This window comes from Chionomys nivalis, chromosome 22 (assembly GCF_950005125.1).
Source record: "Chionomys nivalis chromosome 22, mChiNiv1.1, whole genome shotgun sequence".
Classification (NCBI taxonomy): Eukaryota; Metazoa; Chordata; class Mammalia; order Rodentia; family Cricetidae; genus Chionomys; species Chionomys nivalis.
Window position 1 is genome coordinate 21,296,582 of NC_080107.1, and position 22,561 is coordinate 21,319,142.

General features: G+C 49.0%; 1 protein-coding gene across 8 annotated transcripts in view; it reads right to left on the reverse strand.

Moving 5' to 3' along the window:
• Positions 1–1,775: 1,775 nt before the first annotated feature.
• Tanc1 (tetratricopeptide repeat, ankyrin repeat and coiled-coil containing 1) overlaps positions 1,776–22,561 on the reverse strand; it is a 219,217-nt gene continuing 198,431 nt past the window's right edge. For all 8 annotated transcript variants that reach the window (XM_057754799.1, XM_057754797.1, XM_057754798.1 and 5 more), the window contains exons 20-27: positions 14,777–14,910; positions 13,357–13,480; positions 12,450–12,625; positions 10,323–10,455; positions 8,290–8,381; positions 6,266–6,412; positions 5,394–5,494; positions 1,776–4,806 (exon numbers count right to left, since the gene is read on the reverse strand). In XM_057754799.1, coding sequence (XP_057610782.1) covers positions 3,375–4,806; positions 5,394–5,494; positions 6,266–6,412; positions 8,290–8,381; positions 10,323–10,455; positions 12,450–12,625; positions 13,357–13,480; positions 14,777–14,910 — 2,339 coding nt within the window. In that variant the 3' untranslated portion in view covers positions 1,776–3,374. The remainder of the gene's footprint in view (positions 4,807–5,393; positions 5,495–6,265; positions 6,413–8,289; positions 8,382–10,322; positions 10,456–12,449; positions 12,626–13,356; positions 13,481–14,776; positions 14,911–22,561) is intronic.

Consider the following 22,561-nt stretch of genomic DNA (forward strand, 5'->3'; position numbering starts at 1 on the left):
TCATTGTATGCATATATGAAATTCTCAAGAAAATGCTTTCTAAAAAGGACTCGAGTATAGCACAGTAGCATTAGGAATCATTACATCGACTCCCACCCCCACTCCTACCCCATGTGCGGCTCTATCCTAGGTCTCTGGGCCATCCAGGCAGTGTCAGGGGTGAGCTCTTCCTCGTGGCATAGATGGAAAGCTGGACCAACTAGTCATTGGCTGGCCACGCCCATGATTTCTGGGCCACCTTTACGGCAACACCTCTTGCAGGCAGGACGAATTATAGATCAAAGGTTTTATAGCTGGGCTGCTGCCCCAGTCCCTGCACTGAGGTATTGCCTGGTTATAGGAGATGTCCAGTTCAGGCTGTGTGCCCTCCATTTGCAGTCTTAGCTAGGACACTCATAGACTGCTGCCTAGCCCAGCTGTCATCAGAGAAGCCTCATCCAGCAGCTGCTGGAAACACATGGAGACCCACAGGCAGACCTTAAACAGTTCAGGGAATCCTGCTGAAGAGAGGGAGGAAGGATTGTGGGAGCCAGAGGGGTCAAGGACACCACAAGAAAACCCACAGAATCAACTAACCTGGGCCCATAGGTGCTCCTGGAGACTGAACTGACAACCAGGGAGCCTGCATGGGCCTGAACTAGGCTCATGAATATATGCGACAGTTGTGTAGCTTGACTTTCTTGTGGGACCCCTAACAGTGGGAGCAGGGGCTGTCTCTGACCCTTGCTGACTTTGGGACCCTTACCCCTCACACTGGGTTGTCCAGCACCATGGGGGGGAGGTGCCTAGTCTTACTCCAACTTTATGTGCCATATCTGGTTGATATCTGTGGGAAGAAGGCCTGTCCTTTTCTGAATAGAAATGGATGAGGAATTGATGGGGGAGGGACTGAGAAGAGGGGAAAGAGGGGAAACTGTGGCTGGGACATAAAAAAATAACAAAAATCTCATCTCTATGAAAAAAAGCATAGAAATATGGCAACAAGGATGAGGGAAATTTCACGGTCCCCACCACAAGATGAAGAGCTACAGGCAATTAACGACTGCTGAGAGAAGAAAAACTCACCTTCTCAAGAGGCAAGCCCTCCATTAGGCTATCCAGCTCTAAATGCATGCACATACAAGCAACAATAGCTGGACTCTGCAGATTAGGGAGGGGTGTGTGAGTGTGTGCACGTGTGTGTGTAACAGTAACTGAAGGACCATGAATTTGAGAAGGCATGGGGGTGATGAGGGAGATGGATGGAAGACACCTGGAAAAAGGAATATATTATGCACATGGGAAAGTCTCCAAAAACTTGAAGTTAAAAAATACATAAAAACATTTCAAGTATTGTATCACGATGCAACAAAAACTGCATCATTCTTGACTGCTTTGAAACCACCTGTGGGCATAAAGACAAACGGACGCGTTTAACTGAAAGATAATGCCAATGTGCCCGAAGAACCAGCCGTTCCCTGAGCTCTGTTCTCTAACCGCTCAGTGCACCGCCAGCTACAAGGTTACGGCTAACCCGCTGCCCACTGCCGGCGAGCCCATCAGCACACACGGCTTCTCCTCATGCTTCTTCCCTATTTAAGGAAAAATCACCAATTATGATACTAGCATCCTCTGGAATTTCCAGAAGCTTCCGCTTTATTCTGAAATGAAAAAGAAACATGAGATTGTTGGCATATCGAAAGCGTCTTCCACTCTTCAGGGTAACATTAACATGAGGCGGATAGCTGTCGGAGGGATATTACTGTCTACTTACCCCCGATGAATGAATGCCAACCCACCGTAGTAATGGTTTTTATTCCATATGGAAAAGTACAGTAGTTGTGCAGAAACAAAACTACATAACAAAAGGAAAGACGTTCACAAATATTAAAGAAAACAATAAATAGCCAGAGTAATTAGAGCAGAACTCAGAGGAAGCTCGTACAAACGGCCTAGCTCTTTGTACACAACACGCTACACACACAGGAACAAATGCCAAATGACACCGCAAGGTCCCTACTCGTACAAAACCTTAGTGATGCTCACAGGAAACATCAGGGCTACTCATTTTTAAAACATTCTGCAAATATAGAACTTCCTTCTCCCCAGTTCTAGAAAATACATTTCACATCTCAATGTATAAAATACTTCCCCCACCTCTCTCAAACCAGCATTTGGACATCCTCCAATAACACCGTTTTCATATAAAAATACCTTAAAACAAGGCTCATCCCTGTACCTTATCTTTACAGATGAATACTACACCAGCGTGGACGTTAGCACCTCGGAGGTGCTCAGACGATGAGATAAAGTGCCGTTACGGGTATACGGTTAACATGCCATGAGATCGCATGGTCCAGTGCAATCCCCAGCACGGAGGAAGCTTACAGAGAACATGCAGATAGATGGTGGGGTTTTGCTGTTTATAGATTAACTTCTTTTGAGTCATATTTACAAGTCTGGATAAAAGTGGGCTAGCTATTTATATATACAACATGTGACCACGAGATAATGAGTGAGTAATGAAAACAAAACAGCCACCCAGACCTCAAGGATCCTGTTTAAACAGGACACCAGAGGCTCGACGCAGGGACTCTCGTCACTGTCCGGAGCACTTTTGGAACCAGCTAGAGCTGGTTTGTAGGCACTACCAAGAGAGCTTGTCTTCGTACTTTTGCACAAAGTATCCGACCTGCTCACGAAAGTTCTAGACAGCCTTTTCCCTTCTATCGGCGACACCGTGCGGCGTGAGCATAGTTCCTAAAAGGGGGCTACAAAAATACTCTGCAAAAAGGCCGTAACCTGGAAATACGCATTTGACCCCTTCTGAGTAACTGCCATGACGGGAACGACACCTGGGTGTGCTCATATTTCCCCGACAGACAAAACCCTGCTGTTTACAGTCACCATTCTATCCAGCCAGAAGCCACACGGGTTGCAGTTTTTATACATACGTAAGAACTGGGGTGACTAAGGGGTCTGGAACTTCAACATTCCCCAGTCTTCCCCAGGATACACTTCCAGATAGTACATCAGGAATTACAATCTTTTACCAATGGATTTTTTTTTCTTCTCTAAGTAGATGTGCTTTTATATATAGCAAACCAAATCATCTCCTAAGAGAACAGCATTAGTTGATGTCTTCTTGGCAGCCTTTAAATTTGACAGAAGCTGACTGTAGTTTTCAATTCTGTTTAGTATTCTGTTTGTAGGTGATTTCTAGCTACTTGCTATAGTTTTATTCTACATTTTTAATATGTCAATGGCATCAGATCCACCCAAGAGGTGGAAAATATGGCTAAAATGTAATTTTTATTATGGAAAAAAAAAGACATTATTCGCTACCACGAGCCAACAGACTGCACTCCGAATACTACACAGGGGTTGCTTAAGGCTCACACATTTGACTCTATGAATGATCGCTTTGGTTTCGCAGAAGTGAGGTGGCTCCTGTGGGCTTCCGTACTGACATGGGGTGGCGGCTGCTTCGAGATGTTCTCCTGATATAGATGAGGAACACCCTTAGTTTTCCTGCTGTCTTGGCAGAGGGCTGGAATCTGGCACTTGCTCTCCTCCAGCTCCTTCACCTGTGCCCCGTTGTGGACGCTCGTGCTCAGCGGGGAAACCGAACAGGGTTTGGCTTGGCTACAATACCCGCCTGGCTTGAGAGCGGGCTTATCGGAGCTAGACTGCAGGCCAGCTGCAGTGGCTGTGTTTGTCAGTAGCCCCTCTGGCACCTGGCAGTGCCAGGAGCGACTGGGAGGATTGCTCTGTTGCTGAAACCTGGCAGTCTTGTCCATGATGCCCATGAATGGAGTATTGCGGGGCCTGTGTTCAGTGGTGCCACCCTGCGCCTGGCTGGTACCTTTGTCTTTGATTCGCGAGTCTGGTCCTTGGACCTTGAACCCGTCTGAGAAACTACTGCTGGAGGTCAAACTACTGGTTGAACTTGACATCTTTATGCTGCTGGATGGGGAGCCAGAAGAGCCGGAGCTAGTGAGGGAAGCTGGGTGCCGCGCGTCGCTGCCACTCACTGGCCCGCCCTGGCTTGGAGGAGCCACGTCCACGGTCATGGAGGCGTGAGCCAGGAGCCGCTCCGCAGCTTTGACTTTGCTTGGTAGAGGATAAGCGGCACCGCTCTCGCTGCGCTGCAGCTGGAGATTCTGGCTGGGGCCCAGTCGATCCCCAAAGTGGCCACACCCAGTTCCTGCAGGGAAGGGACCCGGTCCCTCTAAATGCTGGTTTCTGCTGGCGGCAGAGGCTACCGATATTCTACCAGGCATCGGACTTGGGGGAGGGTTCTGGGAAGACGCCTGTAGTTTTGCGCTACTGTTTCTCATGCTAGACTGCCCAGAACCAAGATGTTGGTTGGTCTTCACTATCTGTGCCTGTTTGGTAGGCTGCATAACCAAGCCTGGCTGGGCTACAGTCTCTCTCAGGGACTTGCTGGTTCCTGCCCGGCTCTGTGGTGACACTGGCCTGCCTTTGGACTGTAATCCCTCTTGAAGGTTTCGGATATATGGGGAGGGGACAGATGATGGGGGCTGGGATCTGGGAGTTGGGGAAATGGATTCTTCCTGTGATGAGGATTCTTCCTCTTCCGCCTCCTCAATGGGGAAGGGGTTCTTTAAACTAGAGGCTGGTGCATCTTCTTCATTGTCCGAGTCATTGGAGGGGGCTGGCAGGGGACCCTGCTGTTTTTGCTGCTGGTTCCTCTGGAGTTGCTTGCACTCTTCTTCCACCCGGGCCAAAAGCCTCTTGATTTCCTGATTGGTGGGACAGAGTTTCACAGCCTCCTGCAAGTCAGCCAGAGCTGCCAGGAACTGTCTTTACATGAAAGCAGAAGATGTGATTAGAAGCCACATGTGAGCATGCTCTGAATGTAACCTAGCTGTCCTCGAAGGGGTAAGAGTGAGGTTCAAGCACTTGCTGAGGTGCTTAGGTCCTGGTTAGCCCAGAGTTGCCGGGCCGAGTACGGTGCAGCACGGCACTGTGACTCAGTGACCCTGGTCTATCCATCAGTGACCCTGATCTGTCCATATAGATCCACAGACAGAGGGTGCCAGAGTCAGGCTCACAATATCTTCCTTGGCCCTTATAATGCCCCCTTCTAACTCAGAGATCAGACATAACCCTCTTCTGCTCCCCTGCCACCCCTATTTGCCAGTCTCACTGAAACAAGAACTCGGCAGGTGTTCTGTGCTGGGGTATGGAAGGGAATATCAAGAAAGTCAAAGGCTGACTACTATAGTAACAACCACTACCATGCCTCTTGGAAGCTACTGGTCTCTATAAAAAGCATGAGAACTGTCTGAGTAACAACCCCGATGAAGGAAAATACTCTCAAACTCATCTAGCAGATTCGACCTCCCAGAACGAAAAGGCTCCCATAGTCACATGACCCCAGAGAGTACCTGCTATTCCTTTTGGCTCTTGCCCGGGCATAAAAGGCTTCATAGGACTTGGGTTTCAATTCCAGGGCCTTTGAAGCAAATTCTTCTGCCAAGCCAAAGTCCTGGGGCCAACAATTAAACACGTGAGTCAGAAGTAGTGTCAAGAACAGGGACTGCCTCCCAGGAGCTCTGCTCTAAGGGCAACGGGGCACTGGGACCGGGGGGGTAACGCTTGCTTCAAGCTGGATAAGCAGAGCTGAGGACTGTTCTATTATGACTCAGGAGAGAGCAGTGGCAACCGGGCCCAGAAGGCAAAGGTAACAGGACAGGGTCCAAGACAAGAGCAGTCTGTATATGTCTGTGTGAACATGCATCCATCCTTCTGATCTCTTAGCAGAGCAGGAGTGTGGGCCCCAGAGCAGGTGAGCTACACTGGGTGGGGGTGGGGTGAAGTTCCAAACATCAGTCGGAAGAACTACAAACATCCAGTGGTAACAAAGTACAAGCTAACCACTGCGGGTGAGAAACTGAGTATTCACTAAGCAGGCCCCCTGAACAAACCTAAGGGCCACAAGGCAGGCTGACTGTCACGGCCACTTGTGCTGGACTTTTCTAGAATGTGGGGAGGGAAGGCCTTTGGTTGTGGACAATGCTGGGAGCATCACAGCTGGGGGAGGGGACGCAGCTTGTGTTTGCTGCTTTCACTGAAGCAAAGGCAAATCAACCCAAGCGCATTCCATCAACTTAAGTGCTTTCTTCCACCAACATTTTGGGAGGTGGGGCAGTGGCTATGACCTTGACCTCACAGCACCCCAGACAGAAGGGTGTCCCAAGATTGAGCCTCCTGTCACCTGCTGCTAAAGGACTGGGTAAGGATAACAACACTGGCTTACGTTTGTTTTCCTCCGGCATCGCGACAGATTGAGATAGAGGGAGACTCTGAGCTCATTGAAGGGCCTCATGTCTTCCCCGAATCCTTCCCGAGGAAACTTCCTTAAGGCGTACTGGTACCTCTGGGCCGCCTCCTTCATCTTCCCTTTCTAGGATTCAAAAATCACATTAAGTTATCCTTTCCCAGGGGCCCTAAGATGAGCCACCGTGTTGAAGACCCTCACTCACGGAAAAGCATCACAGCACGTGAGAAGGATCCGGACAGGTAGGTGGCTTAGGAACCGGGACACTGACTAGTGTGAACGCGCTCAGGCTGCACGGACTTCACACCGCAAGGACACAGAAAGTGTAAGCTGCAAAATCACCAACTCTCCACCTTCACACAACAAATTATCTTCTCACATATAACTTCAGTGTTATTTCAAGAACCGTGTTTCACTGAGATATATTTTAATTTCAAGTAGAATAGAAAGCCAGTGAAAAAGGGCAAAGCTGATGAAAAAATGCTGTCGTTCCTACAGCAGACAGTGACTCGTGCCTAAACCTGCAGCTTGCTGTCGAATAATAATTTTTCTCCGAGAAGCACTGAAGAATGGGCTTTGGAAATCAGAGCCACCGCGCATCCCTCTCAAGGCTAAAGAAATCCATTTGCTCAGTCAGCCTCACTGCTCAGCAGGAGCTGCTGCCTGTTGGAAATGGCTGGCTATTTCTGACATAATTACCTTGCACAATCCATATTAAAACCACTTCAAAGCCACAACAATATACACCCTGAACTCAATTTTCAACCGCCTCCAAGCTGGGAACCCTGCTGGCTCATGCTCTATGCCTCGTTATTTGTTACTATGAAAGAAACAACAAACGGGGAATAAATGAACAACCTAGCTGATGAGGCTGCCTAGTAGCGAAAAGGATCAAAGTCGTCACCATCTTGGGTACCCCCCCCAATGGTCTTAATTCTACCTAATTACAGGTCTGGAAAGAGTAGTAATCTATGCATATGCCTGCAAACCTACCCAAACCAGGCGGTGGCCGTGGACACCCATTTACAGCTTTCCTGGGGTGTAGCCATGCCCCGGGGCCTGTGTGTCTAAGGCCCACGCCTACCTCTGTCCCAGCAATGGCTGGCTGGTCTGCACAGTCTGCAAAGCTGCAAGCAATTACTATGGCTACCCACCATGGATCTGAACTGAGAGCTCATTTCGGAAAATTTAGGATCAAATTTTTCAGCCTGTAGGTTTTCTTTCCTTTTCTGAGGGAAATTGGGGAAAAAGAAAATAACTATCTCTTGAGAAACTGTGAACATATTACTTGGCCACATTCAATAAAAATATCACTAAAAACGCTTAAAATCCCCAAATTTATTCTTAAGAACATAAAAGTGAAAGGCCACGGCGGGGCACTGGATGGCTCTTTTTAATTTTCTTTCCAAATACATTTACTCATTTGGCATGTATTTGTAATGTGTAGGCATACACACCACAGAACGCACGTGGAGGGCAGAGGACAACCTGTATGACTCGGTTCTCTCCTTCCTACCAGTAGGGTCTAGGATTCGGAGTCAGGCAGCTGGGCGAGGCGGCCAACATGAGCCACCGCACCATCCTCCTGTCTCCTTAAATGTTCTTTTCTTCTCTAAGTGCTCCCTGGTGTCTTCTGCCGTGTACCTCGTGACTAGGTCCAGTTCCATGCTTGGACTTCTGGAAGGCAGGGAAGCCAAGGGACCTTTCTGTGGGATGTGTCAGCTGACCTAGCAGTGACTCTCCTTCAGGAAGTCACAGCCACCGCTGGGAGGATTCCTGACAATTGTTCTCAGACACAGAGAGAATTGCTTTCCCATTAAGATTCTGCTGTTTGGAGATTAGCAGGCTCCTGGGCAAGAGGTCAGGTGGGAACATTTTGGAACTGCATTTCTGCTAAGTTACGGCTGGCTCCGCACAGCTTCTGTGGCCGCAGCATCCAATACCAGACTGAGAGGCGGTCCCATGCCAACAACAGCAGCACAGACAGAGACAAAGGCACTTACCTTGTACATCACATTTCCTTCCTCCATCAATTTCTGTAAAAGTATAATCAAAATATCAGGTTTGGACGTGGCCATCGCCCAAGCGGCATTTCCTGCAAAACAAACATGCTGTCAGGGGTGCTTCCTCGGCCGCACCAGCTGCAGGAACTCAGGGCTGTGCCTAGGTGCTCCTGACAGCAGGACCCTAGCAAGCTGGTTTATGCTTGTCATCTATTTTATGCGGAGGCATCCCCTGCTGGGGACTCATCAGTGCCCACAAAAGCTCTCCTTATTGCTCTCCTAACAATGGGAACTAAGTGCTCGCCTTCCCCTGAGAAGGAGTCAGGAAAAAACAATGAAGCCCTCACAGGCAAATCTACCTCCTGTAGCACCCAGTACCTTAGGGGTGGGAGGCTGCTGTCCCTAAGGTCCTTGCACTCTGACCTTAGTCCGCTCTGAGGTCCAAATTTGGGTCTCCTGTTCCATCCCTGCTCAGCTTCTCTTTCGGTCTAGACTGGCTACAGCCTTCTCTCTAGCCCTTAGCCTGGCCTTGGGACACTGCTAGTCATACGCCTGCAGATCTGCCACTCACTATGACCTTGGGAAGCCACTGAGCTCCCTCTGCATTCTGTGTGTGTTTTTGAAGTATGAAGAATGCGTGGCCACTACAGCATCAAGGGGAAAAGGGGAACTGCTAAAATACCGGGACAAACCATTTTCCACGCAGGCCCCTGTGCCCCAAACTGCTCACAGTCAAAGGACCTGGACAGCAAATCAAATCAGGGGCGCTGTGGTTCTCCCCTGCATGCATGTTGGATTTATGTGACGTTCTACAGCCACCCACGTGAGCCTCCCCACACCCTTTAGCTAATGCCCATTCTCTGCTCAACGTCTCCTTCACAGAAACTGTGTACGCTGGGGTCATGGCTTTCTGTCAAGCCGTCACTGAGAACCGTAGAACAGCAGCTGTTCTAGGGAACCATCCAGGGCTTTCTGAGCTGTGGATGCTCAGCCCATCTCCAGGTAAAGCAGAGTCTAACTGCAGCAGTTTGGATGAGGATGGCCTCCATATAACTGCATGGTTGGTCCCAGTTGGTGGAACTGTTTGTGTGGAATTAGAAGGTGTGGTCTTCTGGGAGGATATCTGCATGTGTGTGGGCTTTGAGGCTTCAAGAGCCAATGCCATTCCCAGTTATCTCCCCGTCTCAAGCTTTTGGATCAGATGTAAGCTCTCAGCTACTGCTCTAGCCCCATGCCTGCCGCTTCCACGCTCCCCACCACGAAGGTCGCAGACTTACCCTCCAACTCTAACTCTCCAACTGACCCTTTCTTCTGTAAGTTGCCTTGGCCAGGGTCTCATCACAGCAATAAAAAAAGCAAGATGCTAATACTTCCTGATGTGGGCGTCCCTCCCCCTTAGCCTTGGCTCTCTGTCTACCTGTAGTATTAGAAGCTAATGGCCAGCAAGGTGGCTCAATGGTTGAAGGCATTTGCTTCCAAGGCTGCGAACCTGAGTTTAATTGCTGGGACCCCGTGGCAGAAAGAAAGAACTTGACTGGACTCCCACGGGCTGTCCTCTGAACTCTGTGTGCAGCTTGTATTCATGCTCACAAATAAAATGTCATTTTTTTTAAAAAAAATAATTATCAAAAGCTACTTCAGTTTTCTTGATGACTGGGATTAAACGAGACATGAGATGGGGCAGAGCAGGAGGTGGAGTGAAAGAGAAAGGGAGAGAGAGGAAAACAAGAGAGAAAGAGAGAGGGAGACAGGGAGGGAGAGAGAGAGAGGGGGGAAGGGAGGGAGAAAGGGAGAGAGGGAGGGAGGGAGGGAGGGAGGAGGGAGGGAGAGAGGGAGGGAGGGGGAGGGAGGGAGAAGGAGGGAGAAAGAGGGAGAAAGAGAGAGAGCGCGTGAGAGCGCGCGTGATCATATGATGCCAGTCCCCCAGCAGGTATAATCTTTAGTCCTTTCAAAGAAGGTTCTGGAAGCTGACCCTCTAGCCCTGCTGAATGGAAGTGGGGTTCACTGGCCTAAAGGAAGTGGGGTTCACTGACCTAGTTTGGCTCCTTTTCTAAGCAGGGTAACCACCACAGCAGTGTTCCGACAACCAATGGCTCTGTCCAGGGGGCGCATCCCGCTGTGGTCCACATGCTCAATCACTGCTCCCTTCTCCACCAGATACAGCACCTACAGCAGCAGGGAGCAGTTCAGGGCCAGAGCGGCACAGGGGCCTCTGGCCATTGTGGGACCAGAAATAAAACTGACGTGACACCATAGCCCACAGCTAGAATCTCTCTGCTGCCAGCGATGAGAAAGGCGAGCCACAGGTACAGACAGGTGTGAGTCCAAGTACACGGCCTGTGTCCGACCCCACTTCCAAGGCCACAGGCAGGACTCATGGTCACCTTTCCAGCCGCAGCTAGCAGGGAGGCTTCTGCAGTGAGCTCTGGCATGCTCCAGACACACAGATTCACACGGCATGGGAGGACAAGCTGCAGACATGAGCAGCCAGGAACCAGATGGGCCAGCGTCATTCATTTTCGGATTTAAGAAAGAGATGACTCTATTAGGGCTGAGAAGATGGTGTGTCTGAGGTCACGGTATAAAGGCTGGGTGTGATGAAATAGTTGTGTGCTAAAAAAAAAAAACTACTTTGGCCACTCCAAAGTTTCCACTTACTAGAAAAGAAACTTATATCCAACTTGGTTGTGTGTAGGCAACAGGACACGTTTCCTACCAATCCACTGGGTATTCAAGATAATACTAGAGAGGTTACTGTCTAGAATATAAAATGAGCTATAATAATCATAAAACCAAACCAATAAGTGGGTAAGGGATTCAAACAGGTATTTCTCCAAAGAGGAGACACAGCAAACATGTGAAATAGCTCTAAGTCACTAGCTGTTAAAGAAATGGAAATCAGGGGCTGAAGAGATGGCTCAGAGATTAACAGCACTAACTGTTCTTCCAGAGGTCCTGAGTTCAATTCTTAGCAACGACATGGTGGCTCACAACCATCTATAATGAAATCTGGTGCCCTCTTCTGGCCTGCAGGCATACATGCAGACAGAATACTGTATACAAAATAAATAAATATATCTTTAAAAAAAATGAAAATCAAAGCCAGGGTGAGATATCAACCCACACTCAAGGGACTCTAATTATATTCTAAGAGTGTGTAGAGGGTCAATGGTGATGTGAAGACATTGGAGCCTCTGTCATGGAAATGAAAGCTCCCATTCGGTGTGGAAGATGGGTTCTGTGGTAATGAGTGTCCTTAGGAAGTAAAAAACGGAATTACGGCCAGGTATAATGGTGCCCACCTTCATCAGATTTGGGAGGTAGAGGGGGGATGATCAGAAGTGCAAGGCCAACACTGGCTATGCTAGGGAGCGTGAGACCAGGGCTGTGTGTGTGAGACCTTACCTTTACAAACCAAAGGGTTACCCTATGCGTTTCTGAGCACACAGCCATAATAATCGAGAGTAGAGTCTTTTAAGAGTCATTTGTCCAGTGATATTTCTACTGATGGATGAACGCCTAAATAAAATCCCAGCCACAGGTCACCCCTCTCCACAGTGTGGCATGTCTGTCTGGCTCATCCTCTCATCAGTCGTATGGGACTATGGGAAAGATTCCCAAGTGGCTCAACAAGGCTCTAGTGCCTGCACAGGTCTGGAATGTGTACCCCAAGAAAGCACGGCATCTGCCCTGGAAGACGTCTCCCAGTTCCCAGTGTACAAACTAAAATTATAGCTAAAAGAACTTAGAACAATTAGTTTGAAAACAATTTAAAATAGTATATTTTAAGTTAACAATTCTTAGTTAATGGTTTTTCTTAAGGGAAATGGTTTCTGAATGCCCTACACAGGAACTGTATTTATATACAGCACATGATAAAAACAGAACTATGAATGGGGCATACGTGTTTAACTCCATGTCTGCAGTACGTGCAGCTGGTAGGGGTAGGGCTTCCGGGCTTTAAAGAGTGCATTAAAATCTTGGCTGACAGTCATGGATTGGACCATTGAAAAGCCCCCATATACCATGTTTGCATGTGTGCACACACACAGGCCACAGTCAGACAGCTTCCCGGAGCCCGAGCATCACAGCAGGACCCCCTCCCCATCCTGCACATGGGGGAAGACGCACACCGGAAGTGAACACCCATTAGTACGCACCGTCTCCGCATCACCATAGAAGGCAGCCAGGTCCAAGGGCGTGCGGCCGTTTTTGTCTGTCTGATCTATCTCTGCTCCTTCTTCAACCAGGTACTGGACCACGGCCCTGTGACCCTTCAGACATGCCCAGCTCAACGCGGACAGGCCCTCTTTGTCCAGGGAAGAAAGGGCAGCACCTGAGAGCAGACTCCATTTGTAACTGGTTGGCAGGAATGAAGATGTTCTAAAGAGATTGTGTTTCCCAATCTCGCTAGCTGGTTGTTGAAAAATGGACCCCAAAGAATGAGCTTTTTCCCAAGAATCTCATGCTGAGAAGGAAAAAGCACCAGCTAGAGAAAGAACTTGTTTCCCAAAAAGAGATTTCCCAGTTTTAACAACTGTTAGACCGCACAGCAGGGCAAGATGCAAGCCGAGACAATGACAGACCTATGTAGGAACAACCTTGACCAGAACTGCTTAGACGTTCATATCCTTGGCCTTGTTACATTTTGATTTCAGGACCCCAAAGATGGACTCGAGGAGGCTACTGGATCTCCCAATGTGGCCACACTGAGTAAATTTCCTTTTTCTGCCTTCTACTTTTAATTTGGTTCTTTTAATTGGCTTATTGAAGAGGGGTGGCTGGACCTGACTTGGGCCACAGCTTGTAATCCCCAAGTCCAGTAATACAATCACAGAACACAAATAAACCTGGGCTCCTGAGGATCCCAGCATCTGGATGCCGGCCTCTGAGTATATCGACCGGAGCAGGTTTAAGACAGAGGGTCTCACCTAAGCTGAACGATAAGCAGCCAGGCTGCACCATGCCTTAGGAAATACACAGGACAGAAAGGCTACTTGGGAATTACTAGCAGGTCTACCGAAGCTCTTCCTGCAAAAGAAGCCAGCGCACTGCAACACGCCATACCCTTTGAAAGAAGGAACTCCACGGTGCTCAGGTGTCCTTCACAGGCAGCCACCATAAGAGGTGTGCGACCCTGCTTGTCACTCAGGTTCACGTCGCAGCCATGTTCCAATAGCAATCTGACAATCTGAAAGAAGTACTGAGAATCAGCCCCCTGCTGCACCGAAAGCCACCGTCGTCTCTATACCCAGCCAGGTTCTCCATCTTTCCCACCCGCTGTGTGATACGTGGGGCTCAAACAAGCCTTCTACTGTGTTTGTTTCAACCAAATCTCCTTCTATGTATTCTTCTAGGGTGTCCAGTTATTATATGCACAAAAATCACGTATACCAGGTAGCAGTAGTAGTGAGGCATGCCAGTCACAGTTAGGTGATGGCAGAACAGCCACACTGGGGGGAGGCATGGGTAACTCAGCATAGGGAATGGGCCAACAGTTGCCATTAACTGGTCCTGAGGAGCAGCGCAGTGTCTGTGTGTCTGGGGCTCTGCAGCGACAGACAGATTTAACCTACCCATCTCAGTCACTCTGCAGACTGAACACAAACACCCGTGCCATCATAAGGAACCTGAGCTTCCTCAGGGTTGACATCTATAGACAAACTGAGAGGGGGCTAACTACAGTAACAAGAGAAGGGTCGAAGGCAGAAGAGCAACTCAGCGCCCTTGGTCACATGCGCTGCTCAGATGTAGCACTAGGGGGTGGCTTGTCCTTCTCAGAGGCCAACTCTTAGCAAAGCTCCTTGAAGTGAATTCTCGGCATCAGCAATGTGCTTTATAACATGCATGCTAGTAAGGCGGAGGAAGCCACTTTATCTACGGGGTCAGCCAGGCTACCCGGGCATGTCACCTGTCACAATGCCAGAACAGCAGAGTGGCATATTCCTATTGCTCTCAGTTCGCGCACCAGCAAACCCCTCCACCTTGTCAGTTAGGAGACACTGAGCCGGGCAGAGGGTTAATCACAGGGGCCGTGTAATGAGCGGTCGTGAAGCTGTTGGTGTGCACAATGCAGGTGTAACATGGCGTGAGTGTGGGGTAGAGATGTGGTCACTGCTTCAAAATGAAGGAAGAAGCTACGGGACAGTGATGCCCTGTTCCCTTGCATTAAAGATGGCAGCTATTATTCCAATATGTTTTATGTACAGGCTACAAAAACAAACAACAGCAGCAGACAAGCCATCGTGAACCTTCTACCACTGTAATGCAAACCTCCTGGAGTTAAGAAGACTACCGGTCTGTGGCATGGCTCCTGCCCAGTCTGCCTCGTTGATTGTACTTACCCGTCATGTTTACCTCTGAGAAGCAGTCATGACGGCAGAGGGAGAAGCCTGGGATAGCAACAAGCTTCAAAGGCCACAGGTGCTCTCAACAGTGAACCCAATCCCCACCTACGGTTCCTAAAGCAGCTAGGGTCCCCAAATACCTGCCAATGCCCCTGGCGGGCTGCACAGAACAGAGGGGGGACCCCTCTCCTGTTGGTCCGAGACACAGCAGCTCCATGCTCCAGCAGCAGCTCACAGGCCTCCAGCTTCCCTCTCCCGGCAGCAGCAGTCAGGGCTAGGGGAAGGGTGGAGGGAGCTGTCAGTAGGTGCAGAGCCATGGCCTCGCAAGCCTAGACTTACCACTGCCTGGGTGCGTGCTCTCTCCTCCCGAACCTGGGCGGTCTATGTATGTATGGTATCTGTGCTCATCAGAGCACAGCGGCACTATGCTAATGTCTGGGCCGGGGTCTCTGGAAATGGGCAAGTTGTGCTGCCTGCCCCTCAGTGCTTGTTCCTGGAAGCCAGCTGCCAAGACATAAGGAGGACTGAGCAGCTCTGGGGTGAGATTTACAGGGACAAAACTGAGGCTGTATGTACTGGGCAGTCTCAGGTGAGCCTCAGTGGAGGGCACTGAGGTCAGCCATATGTGAGCTGTCTCACGTGGGTCTCCAGCTCAAGTCAAACTATACTCCTAGAGCTATGAGGGCAAAGAACCTCAGCTGGCCCCAGCATGCTTTGCTTAAACCACAGATTTAGAAAGTTTCGGGCTTGTTTTCTTCAAAAAAAAAAAAAAGACAATTGGAACACGGTATATCGCAGACTAGTGTTATACTCGAATCTGGTCTCTTAGCTTTAAGTCAGAGTCCATTCAAGGAAACAAAATTACAGAGGGGCTGGAGAGATGGCTCAGCGGTAAAGGGCACTTCCTGCTCTTCAAGGAGACCCGAGTTCAGTTGCTTACAAACACCGTCACCCTAGATTCAGAGGATCTAATGCCTTTTCCTGGCCTCCATGCCATGGGCCCACACATTCCTGTGGTGTATACATACACATACACACACACAAATTTTTTAAATAAAAAGAATTACTGCGCTAATCAAGAGTGTCCATCCTATCATTCCTGCCCTCCTGGAATGTAAACACCTCGTTGACAAGTTGGATTTGATGTTATCAAACAAAAAGTAAGGTGCTGGGGTGGGTGTCAGCTGTATCACAGATTGGTGGTATTATACGGTGGCGGGGCACACCACCCACGGGAAAGAACACTCGCATGGCTGACCTCGTCCTGGCTTTGTCATAGGAACTATGTCCAAGAAAGGACAACTGGGTGTTGGTGACAACACAGGCCAAGAGAATGGCTTCTCAGTGGGACAAAGGGTCCTGAGCCACGCAGGATAGATGCTCCCCAGGAGGAAGCGGCCTGATGCCGGGAGGAAGAAGAAGTCAAGCATGGCTGCGGCACCATTCTCACGCCTTCCTGGAAAACCCTGTTTCTAAATATATCCTCAATTTCCAGCTTCCAGGAGAGAGCAGTATTCCTAGGAACTAGTGAAAGAGGCTGGCTTCTCAGGCTACAGGCGGGAAGAGAGAAGAAACCCTTCACAAAAGAGCAAGTCAATACCAGTGAGCATACAAGAAGTGCCCATGCTCCTCAGCCACTGATGGAACTGAGAATGGTGGAGTGAGGGATGCCGCTCTTCGCTGGTGGGAACGATGGCAGGAGACAGGGGTGGGTGTAGTTAGGAGGCCATGTGTTCGTTTCCCGGAAGCTCAGACCCGAAACAGCCACATAGAAACAGTATTAATTCAATCACGACTTGGCCTATTAGCTCTAACTTTTTATTGGCTCTTACATCTTAATTTAACCCATCTCCATTAATCTGTGCATCACCACAAGGTCTTGGCCAACCAGCAAAGTTTCTGTGTCTGTCTCCCGTGGTGACTCCATGGCTTCTGACTCCTCCTCCCTTCTCCCAGCATTCAGTTTAGTTTTCCCCTCAGCTCTGCTCTATCACAGGTCTAAGAGAGTTTACTAACCAATAGTATTACAGCATACAGAGGGGAATCCCACATAAGGTAGGAAACAGGCCAGGTGAATGTGCCCGGGTGTGGCAGCATTTGTCACACGGCCTCAAGGCAGACACTATCCACATTGCCATCAACGGTGGGAAGGAAATGCCAGCGAACAACTTTACACATCCAGGAACATGCACACCCCATGCCTAAACACAACTCAATAGGTCAGTCTTACACACTTAACGAATAGCAAAGAACACACAGTAAAAACCCATACTGCAAGAGCCATCTTGAAGAGGGAACCTCAGACTCTCCTTCTGGAAAGGGTGGGCCCCATGCTCTGACTCCTCAGTAGAGCTGCGGGTGTGTGGTAACGAGGACCTCAGAAGTCTGTGCTCAGGAAGGCTGCTTTCCAACACATGCCTGCCTGCACTGATCCCTTCAGACCCCTTGCGCACACAGCTGGCTGACGCTCGCTCCTCCTGGGGTCCTCCATACACACTATGCCATCAGGGTTGACTCCTAAGCCTCTGCCCTCTGCTCACAACCACTCCAGCTTCCCCTAAACATGGCTCTGGTGACCAAGGTTAACCGAGACAGACACATGCACACACGTGTGCACACACACTACGGACCAGACGGCCGAGCCTGACAGCAGCTGACATCATCACCTGAGTTCTTCTCCCAGTGGGGTTCAAAATCAAGGAGTCATGCAGGAACTGTGGGAGGGAGCAGATTACTAGGAAGAACTTGTCTGGGAGCCTAGCATCTGAAGCACAGGGAGACACGAGGAAAACACAGCCCCCCATCCTTCCAGAAAGGCAAGTCAGCTCTCGTTTCTGGTCATGACCCCCGAGACATGTAAGTGGGCCTCACAGCCAGGACACTGGCCCTCCTTCAGCAGCTTCCCCAGCGGTAGGGGAGCTGGGGAACACCACAGGGCTGGCCCGGTCAGACCATTCTTGTTCCTTGTTAAGTTCCTCCTCTCTCAGTGACACACACCTGGTACCTTCTCAGGAAGTAGGTCAGCACATTTTTTCCAGGAAAATGTGTTCAAGGGGCACTGTTCTGACTAACCTCAAGTCTCTTCGCTGTTTTTGCAGCAGACGGCACAGAAGGAGAGAGTGAGGGGATCAGACGAGGTAGCAGATTAGCAGCTGACACCGGCCTTTTTGGGCCTGACTGCGAGCCCTCCTGGGCTAGCAGCATCTGGTGGCTGTCAAGGTGTCCAAACCCGAGGCAACTGTGCTCTTCTACAAGGTACAGCACCTCCTAACAGCTTGTCTTGGCCTCTGTGGTAGAAGGCTGCTCCGGAAGGGAGGACCGACCCCTTTCCGCTCTCCAAGGAGGTGATGCAGAACTAGCCTCAGTCCCTGTGAAGAGTCCGTGCTGACACCGAGGCAGGAATTACAGGCTCTAGCAGGAGCAGAGGATCAGCACGCAGAGCCTCCCAGTACTCGGAGACCTGAGGGGTCCAGAATGGAGTGGAGACACTCCAGAGTGCCTCAGGATGAGCTAGAGAACACTGTCCTAGTGTACTTTCTTTTTTTTTTTTTAAATTTTTAATTTTTTTTTATTTATTATGTATACAATATTCTGTCTGTGTATATGACTGCAGGCCAGAAGAGAGTACAAGATCTCATTACAGATGGTTGTGAGCCACCATGTGGTTGCTGGGAATTGAACTCAGGACCTCTAGAAGAGCAGGCATCTTAACTGCTGAGCCATCTCTCCAGCCCCCATAGTGTATTTTCTATGTCTGACCAAGATAGTTTCCTCAAGTGTCCAGATCAGACTTATGTGAAGAGCCCTATGGTTCATCAGATGTCTAGTTTGAATCTCAATGTTTAAATACATCTTAATTATCAAAAAACTGAGTAACAAACACAGTGCCCAACATCACATACATCTGTTATTACTAGATTTTAACACCCTGAGGTCACTGAAGCTCACTGACATGGGAGACAAGAGAAATCTGCCTGTGGTTGTTTGAAGAGCCCCTGTAGATTCATAGATTCGAACGCTTCATCACCAGAGAGGGGCAGTATTGGAAAGGACTGGGTGTGGCCTTGTTCAGGAAGTATGCCACAGGAAGTGGGTTTTGAAATTTTCAAAAGCCCAAGTTAGACCCAGTGGCTCTCTCTTCTCCTCCTGCTGCCTGTGCTTCTGAATGTAAAACTTTAGGCTACCTGTGTGTAGCCACGCTTCCTAACACCATGACAATGGATTAATCTCTGAAACTGTAAACCAGTCCAGAGAAAATGCTTTCTTTTATAAAAGTTGCTGTGGTCATGGTGTCTCTTCACAGCAACAGAACACTGACTAAGACAATGTCAAAGGGCATCTTACAGAATGCTTCTTTAGAATTTCCTATTTCTGTGTAGGTGGGGGGACATATCCCTAAGGAGGAGAAGACATCCAAACTTACCCCCAATACAGTTTCTTCCTGCCACAATAATAGTGGGACAGTTGAGAGGATGACAGCTGAGAGATGGGGTCCTAGGACACTTTGCACTGTGGAAGAGCAGAATATGCCACACCCAGATCTCCCTCTGGCAGAAGCTCTATTGATTATTTTGAGAAAACTCAGATACCCGAAGAAGCTCTGCATACAAATGAGCTGCCCCCTTGTGCGTGGGAAACTGACATCCCTATGGGAATTCTCCTTTGACAGGCATCCCCTCTGTCCAGGGAGAGCCAGACAGAATCTCTGGAGAAACAGTCACGCAAGCCTCACACTTGCTGGCCTTGCCCATGTTGCCTGTGCAGAAGGCTGGGTTAGAAGCCCGCATCTCAACAGCCTCTGTGAGCTATGAGCCCTCTCCTTGGTACACCTGGGCTTCCCAGGGTGTGACGCTCTGGTACACTGCTCCTATTACCACATCTTTTGTTAGAGGAGTCTGTTGCTACCCTGGGGGTTATGAAGGATATAAACATAGTATCGTTTTCGTCTCCAGTAATTTACATCATCTGAACTGATCTGAGCAGGATCCCTGCAAGTGGGTCATGAATCACCCTGGTGCTAGTGAAAGCGTTGCAATTTTCCTTCACTCAGGGACCCTCCTCCTCTTTCTCCGGCTGTCCTCAACTAAGAAAGAAATCAAAAGGCACACAGGGACGCAGACATGCGTTTGCACACAGAGGCACAGGACTCCGTGGAAAGAAGGGAGCCTTGTGCTGGATGAGAACCCGCGTGGTCTACCCTCTGAACACTGCCTTCCTTCATTTTGTGAGGAAGCTTCATCCCTGTGACAAATGGAACCTTTAAATCAGGATTTCTGTTGCAGCTGCTACTGATGTCTTTCAAAGGAACACATCAGACAGCCCTGAGCTAAAAATAGAACATGTGTGTTTCGCCAGGCGGCTTGCAAAGAGGCCGGAAGTTGGAGCAGCTGACAAGCTGACAAGCGTGCCCTGCCAGGCCTGGTGACAGGGTTCAACTCCACCCTTCTTCCCCACAGGCCGCTCTACGGTGTGCTTGCTGCTTGGGTTCTTCTGTGGGGGATTAGGAACCTGTCAGCACAGGTCTACTTTGCTCAGGCTCAGCCCAGATCAGGTTCTCCACAGGAATTCTAAGGAGACACTGCTGACGACAGACACTGCTGATGGCTCGCCTCTTCCACCCAGAATGAATATTTTTAGCCTCATCCCACAAACTCCCCCAGCGAGGACACATCTCAAATTTCAGCAGCCACAAGGACATCAGGATACCATATTCCCATATTCGGAAGCACAGAGGGATATAGCAAACAAATTCAGAACAAGCCACGCTCAGGAATTCCAACCATCCTGCTGAGAAAGCCAACCTCAGCACCAGTTCTAATGAGGGTCAGCGGACTTGGCTTGACCAGATAAAAGGGGTGGAGGTGGGGAGTAAAAGACACAGGACCAGGGTGGGAGAGGAGGGAATCGATTGTCTTTGGTCAACAAAATACAAAGACGCATGAAAGGGATGGCCCCCCTTCATGTGAGCACGCAGCACTGTGAGCATGCAGGCAGCACCGAAGCCAGTCGGACACGAGCGCTTTTACTTGGCAAACCCTTAACAAGGTATTGTCTGTGTGATTAAATTGTGGAAAAGGCACATACCCTACCCTGATGATCCAGAATAATTCACCCTAGCATGAGGGGACTCGGCATGGCAGGTGTTCACCTGAAGACAAACCTGACTGACACGCAACCATCTGAGCTTCCTGAAATATCACTGAGAAACACTTCTGTACACCACAAAATGGTTCATTTGGTGGATTTTTTTTTTTTACATATTGAAGTTCTCCAGGCAAAGATTTGATGTGTGTGTGGTGTGTGTGTGTGTGAGAGAGAGAGAGAGAGAGAGAGAGAGAGAGAGAGAGAGAGAGAGAGAGAGAGAGAGAGAGAACACACTTAACTGTCAACTTGCTGGGAACAAAGTCATTTCATCAGTAGGGCTGTTCATAAGATGTTATAACAGATCTGTCACCCACACACACAGGGTGTATCACTGTGGTGGTTCAGGGTGGCTCAGTTTGAGAATCAACCAGGGATGCTCATTTCCCTCATTTGCTTCTTACACCTGACCTGGAAACTCGAAGAGAGGTGACAGAGACCACACCTCCACACCAGACAACTATCTTTCATATATCACAAACAGAAAATCCAAACTGACCTTCAAGGCAAACCATGAGCTCTTAAGCAAGGGCATCTGCTATACCCACTTCCTCTAGCTCCACAGTCCCCATCTGCAGAGCAGCTCAGTTTTGTTTAGATGGGTGTGTTCATTTGTGCAATTTATTTCCAGGTTACACTGGCCTTTCCCATTTTTATAAAAATTTAAAAGAAATGGAAATACCAATGGTAAAAGTCAGCAGCAGAGTTCTCAGAAAGGTCACCTCCTTGTGGCCGAGGCAGAAACCAGTAGATATGACAAGGACGATGATGCCTGGCCCTTGACCAGGGCACAACAGACACACACTATGCACAGTGAAGGACAGAACCAAGGCAAAGACTATAAGGGGGTGCTGGAAAGTTCTCTGCTATTTTATCAACAGCATGGTCCTCAACCTTCCTAATGCTGTGACCCTTTAACACAATTCCTCATGTTGTGGTGACCCCAATCATAAAACTATTCTGTTGTTACTTCATAACTGTAATTTTTGCTACTGTTAAGAATGTAATGTAAATATCTGTGTTTTCCAATGTTCTTAGGAGACTTCCGTGAAAGTGTCGCTGAACCCCACAGGTTGAGGACCATCAATCTAAAAGATAAAATGAAAGTAGAAATTACCTTTTCTGGGGCGGGGGGTGAGATGCCCTGCTACTTAGGCAGGGGCTACCACACTGGAATTTTCAGAAAGGATGGTTCCCAAGGTCCTTGACCCAAGGTGGTGCTTTCCCTGAAAGGCGAGGTGACATGTCTTTGCTACTGTCTCAGAACAGAACTACAACGTTCCTGGTTTATTAGGCACTCTGTCCCATCCTTGAAGGAGGCCAGGGTTTCCATAAGACACAAAAATAGACTTTCTAAGATCTGTAAATTCATCTCTACAAAGCTGGGGCTGATATTTGATCTCACCTTCACCAACTTAAAGGATAAAATGAAACAAAGGCTAAAATAAAATAAAAAATCCTGCACTTGTATAAGCCAGTGCTCTCAGCCCTGGGGGGCAAAGCCAGCCCACAGCCCAGCAGACCCCTCCAGGGAGGGCTCTGCCCTTGCCCTTATGAATGAAGGCAGTGCTGCCCAGAGCTTTCTAACGTGACAGGCTGATGCTGGTCACAACACACACAGATAAAAGTAAACTCTTAAGAAACAAATTCTTAAGAAAATAGGTTAATGTCTGTCTTGCACTTTCAGTTTTCCCATCTTCCATCAGCCACAGCATTTGTGGGGCAAGAACTACGGTGACAGGAAACTTACTTATTTGGTAGGCTACGGGAAGTGAGGCTGTGCA